At 48.5% G+C, this 9,738-nt stretch overlaps 1 protein-coding gene across 4 annotated transcripts in view; it reads left to right on the top strand.

The window, feature by feature from the left end:
• STK32B (serine/threonine kinase 32B) overlaps positions 1-9,738 on the top strand; it is a 362,927-nt gene that overhangs the window by 297,070 nt on the left and 56,119 nt on the right. For 3 of the 4 annotated variants that reach the window (XM_021100993.2, XM_084973816.1, XM_084973815.1), the window contains exon 6: positions 4,915-5,004. The exons of the other annotated variant lie outside the window; for it this stretch is intronic. In XM_021100993.2, coding sequence (XP_020956652.1) covers positions 4,915-5,004 — 90 coding nt within the window. The remainder of the gene's footprint in view (positions 1-4,914; positions 5,005-9,738) is intronic. 4 annotated transcript variants of the gene reach the window in all.

The following is a 9,738-nucleotide window of genomic DNA, read 5'->3' as shown; positions in this document are numbered from 1 at the left end:
TTGTTGTTTTGTTTTGTTTTTTGTTTTTTTGGGACTGCACCCTCGGCATATGGAGGTTCCCAGGCTAGGGGTCTAATCAGAGCTGTAGCCTCCAGCCTACGCCAGAGCCACAGCAACACCAGATCCAAGCCTCGTCTGTGACCTATACCACAGCTCACGGCAACGCCAGACCCTTAACCCACTGAGCGAGGCCAAGGATAGAACCTGTGTCCTCGTGGGTGCTAGTCGGATTTGTTCCTGCTGAGCCACGACAGGGACTCCAAGAATGCTATCGTTTTGCATACTTTATAAGAACAAGACAAACAAGCAAACAAAACCAGAAACAACCTGAGGGCCGTAATAGGAGAATTGTTGAATAAAATTTGGTGTAACCATACTATGGAATTCTGGGCAACTATAGGCCCATAATTTCTCTCTATTTTCTTTCTTTCTTCCTTTTTTTTTTTTTTGGCCGTGCTGTGGCACATGGAGTTCACAGGCCAGGAGTCAGATCCAAGCCACAGTTTCAACCTAGGCTAGAGCTACAACTGCAGCAATGCTGGATCCTTTAACCCACTTTGCTGGACTGGGGATAGAACCTGTGTCCTTGACACTGCAGAGATGCCCCTGATCCCACTGTGCCACAGTGGGAACTCCAGGCCCATAATTTCCTATCTGAAACTCCTGGGGCCAGATGTGTTTGCATAACTCAGAACTTTTCAGATTTAAAAATATACTTGTATTAAACAAGATGTCACACTAATAGAAGATAATGTGTCTAATATACGAGTATGTAATATAAAGAGCATACACTGTATAGCAAGGCTTAGGAGAGCATCCTATAATCAAATGTATAACTATTTCTATAGCAAAACACGAATAGTCACCCCAAGTAGAATAAAAAGACTATGAAGAGAAGTTCCAGATCAGGTTTTATCACCAAAGGAACTACCAAAAAAAAAAAAAAAAGGTCGAATTTAAATTGGTGAATAAGGGATTGTGGGTCTCATAGGTAGACCTATGTATATTGATTTGGACACATGTCCATGAAACATGGTTAGACTGCTCCCTGGAGCATGATCTCTTTATTGTAAGAACAAACCCAAGTCCCAACATATGTAGCTATATGTTTGCATAAGCAAAGGGAGAAAGAGTGGAGGCATACTGGAGAGGACATAAATGACTCGGTGTGGTTATATGGCGAGGAAGAGACACTGGAAAGTAGAGACTGGAACACACGTTTATAGTCCGTGACTTCTTATAATGAGGTGGCATCACTTTCATAATGCAATTTATTTATTTATTTATTTTGCTTTTTAAGACCGTACCCTGCGGCATATGGAGGTTCCCAGGCTAGGGGTCGAATCAGAGCTGAAGCCAGATTGTGCCAGATCTGAGCTGCATCTGCGACCTACATTGCAGCTCACAGCAACGCCAGATCCTTAACCCACTGAGTAAGGCCAGGGATCAAACCTGCATCCTCATGGATCCTAGTCAGGTTCGTTACTGCTGAGTCACGAAGGGGACTCCCGCACATTTTTTATTTTTAATCTTTTTTTAACTTGAAGAAGCAGAGAAATGAAAGAAAACCAAACAAAAGCCATACTCGAAGATTCCGGACTCCCCTCCTAGTGGCGCTGCTATAGAGGTGCGAGGTGCAGAAAGGACTCAGTTGGCTCTACTTTCACACACCTCACAGCCCAAACCAGGACTGTGAATTTAGTTGTTTGCTAATGTTAGAAATGAGAAAATGGAGAGATGCAGGGGGGATTGGCCTTAGCCGAGGAAGACGGGAGTGGAAGCAGGCCTTGGCAGGGAATACCACGAAGAGCAAAAGCTTATAAGAAATGTCCGGAGTTCCCGCTGTGGTGCAACAGAATGGGTGGCATCTTGAGAGCCCCAGGAGGAAGGTTCGATCCCCATCCCGGCCCAGTGGGTTAAGGATCTGACATTACTGCATCTGCGGCTTAGGTTGCAACTATGGCTTGGATCTGATCCCTGGCCTGGGAACTCCATAGGCCACAGGGTGGCCAAAAAAGAAAAAAAAAAAAAGTAGTTTAAAAAAAAAAAAGGAAAAAGAAAGAAAGAAGAGATGGAGTTCTCATCGTGGCGCAGCAGAAACGAATCTGACAAAGAACCATGAGGTTGCGGGTTCAATCCCTGGCCTTGCTCAGTGGGTTAAGGATCGGGCGTTGCCACGAGCTGTGGTGTAGGTCACAGACAAGGCTCAGATCCTGCGTGGCTGTGGCTGTGGCTGGCAGCTGTAGTTCCAATTGGACCCCTAGACTGGGAACCTCCATATGCCGCAGGTGTGGCCCTAAAAGCAAAAAAAAAAAAAAAAAACATTCTTTACTTCCTGTGTGTCAGTATGCTCTAACCATTGCCTCTGTTTTAACTCTCTGAGTCTTCCCAAGAGCCCTCTGAGATGGAAATTTTGTTATCATCCTCCCCATCTTACAGATGAGAAAACCAAGGCCCAGGGAAATTGTTATGTGCCCAAGGTCACACAGCTGGTCCCAGCAAAGCTGAGACCCAAACCAAAGGCAGGCACCCAGCAGAGCAGGCTGCACTACACTGCAGATGAACCAGGGACGGCTGCAGGAGAGGGATGCTCGTCCCAGCCCCAGGGGCTGGAGCAGGCTGGATATGTTCTGGGGGTCTACGTGGGTGGAAGGGGTTCCAGAAAAGGCCTGGCTGCATGACACAAGCTTCATCCACAAGCACCTGAAGGGTACTGCAGGTCATTTCTGGCTACCTCCCGCTGCATCTCGCCCAGCGCCTGGCAGAGCAGCTTGCTCACATATCAGTGCTGGCAGTCGAGCCTGAGATTTGGGATTTGCACATGAAACACTGGTGCTTTTTCTGTCTGCCGTGGCTGATGGCATCAGGCAGGCCTCTCAGCAGCCTCTTTGCACCTGCTCTAGCGGGGGGCAGAGGAGGGCGGTGCCTGTCCAGCCCTTGGTAGTGCCCGCCAGGTCCTTCCAATCTCTCGGTATTGTGTATGTCCCCCGCCTAAGTACTTACGGCCACCATCCCAAACGCAGCTCTCAGATTTGGTGAAAATCCAGCCATTTTCGCATGATGATGTGATGACAAACGGACGGAAATGTGGGTGAATTTATATGAGGCAGTCCAGGCTGGTTTTACTTTATTTTATTTATTTTTAAATTCCGCAGTGCTTTACAGCTTGCAAAAGTTTCACACACATGATTTCACCTAGTCCCACTGCAATGCTTCCTTCCTTCCACCGCACCTGCAGCACATGGAATTTCCCGGGCCAGGGATTGAATCCAAGCCACCACTGTGACTTATGCCGCAGCCTCTGCAACGCCAGATCCTTTAACCCACTGCACCGGGCTGGGGATCAAACCCCTGACTCTGCAGTGACCCAAACCGCAGCACTCGGATTACTAACCTCCTGCATCACAGTGGAAACTCCCCATAATAACCCTTTCTGTAATCCCTGAACCCGTATTGCCCCTCTGCCTTCCTTCTCCCCACTAGCTTCCACTCGTTTGTTCTCTCTGTGACATGCTTCTTTTTTGTTTATTCACTAGTTTGTCGTATTCCTTAGATGCTCCCTATACGTGAGGTCATGGAGTATTTGTCTTTCTCTGTCTGACTTATTTCTCTTAGCATAATGCCCTCCAAGTCCATCCTTGTTGCTGCAAATGGCAACATCTTGTTCTTTTTTTATAGCTGAGTAACTTTCCATTGTCTGTCGGTACCATTCCTCCTCCGCTGATGGGCAGAGTTGGTTTTATTTTATGGTCCAGATCCCCCAGAGAGCCTGTGCTGGCTCTTTCGGATTTTCTTCCCTCTCACCTCTCACCCCCCATCTGTCACTTTCTCTCTTCCCCCTTCATCCCAACATCTTCTGTCTCCCTCCTTCCTCTCTGTCTCGCTTCCTTCCCTCCCAGGTTTCTGGAACACCCATTGCCAAGGTCATGCAGCCTCTCCATGTCCCAGCCATTACGGCGGCTGGATGGAAAGTGGCCTCAACTCCCCGCCCCCCCTCCCCAACTCAATTCATCACGTCCTACGTACGAAGGCCCCACTGAGCAGACAGACAGACAGCAGAACCAGGGGGTCCTCTGGGCCTGAGGAGCCGCTCTTCACGCCCCTCCCCACCCACTGCTTCCTGAGGGAGCTGGACTCCCCTGTCTCATTTGTTTATCAGAAGTGTTCACTGTCTGGACCAGGGCCTCGAAACTTTAATCCCTAAAAATGATGTCTCTCAATGTGTTTATTTATATAAAATGCACATATACCACCAAAAAATTCACATGATAAAACTTGCGTGTAAAATAGATGTGTTTCACCTCACACGTGTATAAATGCGTATACGTGTGTTGCAGGGTGGGAATATTTGAGGTCTATCTTAGCAAATCATAATTACCCAACACAGGTTACCACCTGTAGTCGCCACGTCTTATTCATCTCGGAGCCCCAAGTTTGCATCCTTTTACCAAATTGTCCCTATTTTCCGCACCCCTGGCCCCTAGCCACCATCCTTTTCCTCCCAGTTTCTATGGGTTTGACTTTTTATGTTTCGATTCCACATGTAAGTGAGACCACGTGTTACTTGTCTTTCTCTGACTTACCTCACAAAACATAATGCCTTCAAGGTCCATCCTTCTTATCACAAATGGCAGAATGTCCTTCTGTCTCAGGGCTGAATAATACACCGTTGTATCCGCTTACCACGCCGCATTTATCCATTGCTCCGCTGGTGTCACTATGGGTTCTTTCCATAGCTTGGCTTGAAATAGACACTTCTAAAGTGTCCCATAAAACACGACTGTGAATAGAAGTTCTAGTCTTTTCTTCCTGCACCCCCCGCCCCCGGGCGAACCACAGCTTTAAATCAGACAAGGCGGTGACCCCGCTGCCTGCAGCTCTTGCTAACTGCCGTTTCTGACGCTCTGTCCCCAGGACACGTCCACATCGCAGACTTCAACATAGCCACGGTCGTCAAAGGTGCAGAAAAGGCCTCCTCCATGGCGGGGACCAAGCCGTACATGGGTGAGTGTCCCAGGCCCCTCTGCTGTGTCACCCCCCGCCCCCACACCAGGCCCCAGCCATGCCCAGTTCATGCAGGCCTTGTGCTCTCTCTGCCCGGACGACGCTCTCCTGTTTTCCAGAGAAGTCCTACTCCACCCGAACGGTTGGCTCCAGCTCAGGGCAGAACAAATAAACAGCAAATCCTTTTTCTTTTCTGTTGACGTCCAGTAGGGTTGCCAGGATACAGTTTGGGGGGTTGTCATTGGGGGTCTTAGGTACACAGCACTCTTCCAGCGGGGTTTCAGGTGGGTTTTTCTTTAGGACTTTGGGTGGAAATGTCACTTTTGGGGATACATTCTGTTCCCTTAACTTTAATTTTCATCGTTAAGGTCGCCTGTTCTCTGAATGTTGGATCTTCCTTGCCAATCTTCAACATTTGCCATTTTTCTAATCTTTCTTATCTCTTTCATCATAAATTTAATTTTTTCTTTCTTTTAAAGGATTCTCTGTTGTGTTTATTTGCTTTGGGTACTTTTTTAGTAAAGTGTTTATTTCTGGAGTAATTTTCTCTGTGTTTCTAATGTTCTCCTGAATTCTCTTGCCAGATTTCTGAGTAAGTTCTAATTTGTGTGTTCTTTTATGTCTTGCATAATTTTTAAAATATCTAATATTAGTTATTAATTCTTAATGGATGTATTAGTCATCAATGGCTATATAAAAACAACCACATCAAACAAAACCTAGCGGCTTAGAATAGTAACAATCTGTTATTTATCACAGTTCTGCTCCTTGGCTCAGTGGTTCTTCTGCTGGTTTGGGCTGGACCCACTCGTTTGGCTGGTGGGTGAGCTGGAGGCTGAGGTCAGCCAGGGCAGCTGAGATGAAAGGTCTGCTCTATGTGGTCTTTGGCATCAAGGGGACTAGATGAGCTTGCTCACTTGGTGGCAACCGTTTCAAGAAAGAGAAGGAACTCCCATGTGCTTCTCAAGCCTCTGCTTGCATCACATTTCCTGACATCCAATTGGCCAGAGCAAGTCACATGATGAAGACCAAGGACCACGTGGGAGGGGACCGCCCTGGGCATGGACACCAGATGGCCTGACTCATTGGGGAACCATCAATGGAACCATCTACCGCCCTGTTTCTCTTGAAAGCGCTTTTACTGCCATGTCATTCTGCTCTCTATTCTCTTCTCCCTTACAGTAACTTTGCATGGAATTCAGCTGGGATGCTTGGTATTCATTTTTCCTGTAACATTAGTTTTCCTGAACCTTAGGAAGATGGCGTGGCTCGGGGTAGCTTTTCTAACAGACTTGTCTCTCTCTCTCTTTTTTTTTTTTTTTTTTTTTTTTTTTTTTTGCTTTTTAGGGCCACACACATGGCATATGAAAGTTTGCAGGCTAAGGGTTGAATCGGAGCTACAGCTGCCAGCCTACACCACAGCCACAGCAACGTGGAATCCCCGACCCACTGAGTGGGGCCAGGGATCAAACCTGCATCCTCATGGACCCTCCCTGGATTCGTTTCCACCGAGCCACGATGGGAACTCCCAGACAGACTCTTCTGTCCTTGATGTGACATGTCACAACCCAAGGCAGCTTCCCTGGGATTTCCTGGCCCAGTTCTCTTGCCCACTTCTGTCTGAACCTCCTCTTTCTCCACGGGATCTGTCCTAAAAGGGAGCTCTGGCTGGATTGATGAAAGCTGGTTCTGGACTGTCCAGCCCCTGCAGAATGTACCAAGGGCCCTTTTCACTCACATGAGATAGGGTTGCACAAGCCCCTCTCCGTTTCAGCAGCTTGCTGGCTATTTCAGAGTTCTCTGTTCTCTAGTTCATGCCAGGCTGCCTTGGTTTTTCTTCATTACTTTCCTTCAGTACAGAAATCAATGCCACAGAGGGCTTATCACTGTTGTGGGTTTATTCCTACCTGCTAATATTTTGGGGTCTGCAGGGGACAGCTTCGTTTTGTAGCAAATATTGCCCATGGTTTTTGATTTAGATCTTTATCTACTCTGCCAGTGTTCACATGTGGATTGTGGAGACTCAAAAACTATGTCATCATCTTCCCAGAATCCACTTCTTGTACCCTTCTACCCTTGTACCCTTTTATTTCGTACACTTCTTGTACGAAATAAATTTCGTAAATGAGGTTTGGCAATAAATAATGGCAAAACAGTACTTTTTAGTATTTGCTGTGTACCAGGCATTCCATCCGTAACCCTGTTTAATCCTCACCAACATGAAGTAAGCACAGTTCGTTATTCCCCTTTTTTTTTCTTTTTAGAGACACACCTGCAGCATATGGAAGTTCCTAGGCTAAGGGTTGAATCAAAGCTGCAGCTACCAGCCTATGCCACAGCCACAGCCACACTGGACGAGCCACATTGCAACCTACACCACAGCTCGTGGCAATGCTGGAGCCTTAACCCAGGGATAGGACCTGCATCTTCATGGAGACTATATGTCTGGTTCTTATCCCACTGAGCCACAGCGGGAACACCTATTCCCATTTTAGAGTCTGGGAAACAGGCTGAGAGAGGTGACCTGCCCAGATTGACAGTGGTGGTGAGCGCAGACCTGGGTCAGTGTGAACCAGATGGGCAGGTCTGTCCACTTCAGAGGCCCCTTGGGATGCCAAATCCAAACCCCAATAAGGCTTTGACTATGGATGATCTTTCTGAAATCCCCTTCCAGAAGGATCCAGAGCTGGGAAGGTCTGTCCAAAGAGGTCTCTGCTTTAAGATTCAACAGGGGAGTTCCCATCCTGGCTCAGCGATGAACAAACCCGACTAGTATCCATGAGGACACGGGTTCAATCCCTGGCCTTGCTCAGTGGGTTAAGGATCCGGCTTTGCTGTGAGCTGTGGTGCTTGGATCCCACATGGCTGTGGCTGTGGTGTAGGCTGGCAGCTGCAGCTCTAATTTGATGCCTAGTCTGGGAACTTCCATATGCCATGGGTTCGGCCCTAAAAAAAAAGACAAAAGATACACACACGAAAAGATTCAACAGGGATGGGATGAGCAGGACTAGGAGATGGAGGATGGGAGAGGAGAAGGGAGAAGGCTACTCCGAGCTTCTGGATCAGGCAGCAGAGTGGGTCACAGTGACACTGACCGGGTGGGGAACACCGAAGGGGCAGCAGGTGTGTGGAGGGTGAGTTGGAATGTCACGCATCTGTAGGGACTCCGGACATTCGAATGGACTCTGAGCATCTGAGAGCGATGTGGGCTGGATTTGCGCAGGGAGGCGGCAAAGCCAGGGCAGTGACGGGGTCCTCGGGGAGGACACAGGAGGGAAGATCCCTGATTCCAAGCCTGGGAGCACCTTGCCGGAGGGAGAGGCCGGGGAGTCATCATCTCCAGAGGAAGGGCGGAGAGAGAGGTTTCAGCAGAGAAGAATGCAGAATCCTAGAAATTAGTTCCAATTGCCTTTTGACCCTTCCTTCCCTCCTTCCTTCCTTCCTTCCTTCCTTCCCTCCTTCCTCTTTTTAGGGCCGCACTTGTGGCATGTGGAAGTTCTCAGGCTGAGGACTGAATCAGAGCTGCAGCTGCCGACCTACACCACAGCCACAGCACCACCAGATCCGAGCCACATCTGCTAGCTACGTACGCTGCTGCTTGCGGCAACGCCGGATCCTAAACCCACTGAGCGAAGCCAGGGATCGAGCCCGCATCCTCATGGATACTAGTCAGGTTTTTAACCGGTTGAGCCACAACAGAGACTCTGCCCTTGGGCTATCTCTAAAAGCCAACTGATCTCTGGACCCGTGGAGAAAGGCAACCGTGTTTTTCCAATCCTGACCTCGGTCTTTCTGCTTTGCCGCTGTTCGTGGCAGACTTCCCTGGGCTGCATCAGCCTCGCGCTCTGGTTTCCCGCTCGGGTCTGTGACAGCTCTGTCCTGGCTCTCCGCCTCCGGGAAAGCAGGCCCCGGGGTGGGGGTGGGGGTGAACCCAGTTGGCCACTTTGCACAGTGGATCCACCCACGAAAGAGAGAAGAAAAGCAACAGGTATCGCGACCCTCCTGCATGTCTGTCATCACATTTACTTCCCTAGGAGATCCACGTCAGGTTTCTACCACTCTCTCATTTTATATGCATACGAGTAATCCGAGGCCCAGAGAGGTTAGTTAACCTGCTCAGAGTCACACAGCTGGCAAATGAAGGAAGCAGCATTTGAAGCCACGTCTGTTTGTGTGCCAAGTCCATGTTTTTGCCACTATACCAAGCTGCCTTTATGACACTGAGTTCTTATATCAGAAAGCCACTTTTCTCAGATAAGAAAAAAGTGTATTGTCCCAGCTGTATCTAGGATTCTAGGATTCAGAGCTTCTAGTGTCCTTTTTTTTTTTTTTTAGGGCCATACCCCGGCATATGGAGGTTCCCAGGCTAGGGATCTAATCAAAGCTACAGCTGCCGGCCTACACCACAACCACAGCAGCAAGGGATCTAAGCTGCATCTGCGACCTACACCACAGCTCATGGCAACGCCGGATCCTTAATGCACTGAGCAAGGCCAGGGATTGAACCTGCAACCTCAGGGATCCTAGTCGGGCTTGTTACCGCTGAGCCACAGTGGGAACTTCCAGGAGAGTCTCTTTAATAAGTGCTGTTGGCAAAATTGGGTATCCACCTGGAAAAGAATGAAATGGGACCCCTCAGCCTCGTGGTTCCTAGTCTGGTTTGTTTCTGCTGCGCCATGACAGGAACTCCTAGTGTCCTTTTAATTGAAGAAGCTTCAGTATTGAATTAATGAA

This window comes from Sus scrofa, chromosome 8, assembly GCF_054392235.1.
Source record: "Sus scrofa isolate SSC_HxYL_T2T_F1_AM1 chromosome 8, Sscrofa_HxYL_maternal_Yorkshire_Landrace_v2.0, whole genome shotgun sequence".
NCBI lineage: Eukaryota > Metazoa > Chordata > Mammalia > Artiodactyla > Suidae > Sus > Sus scrofa.
This window is presented reverse-complemented; position numbering and strand designations above follow the sequence as displayed.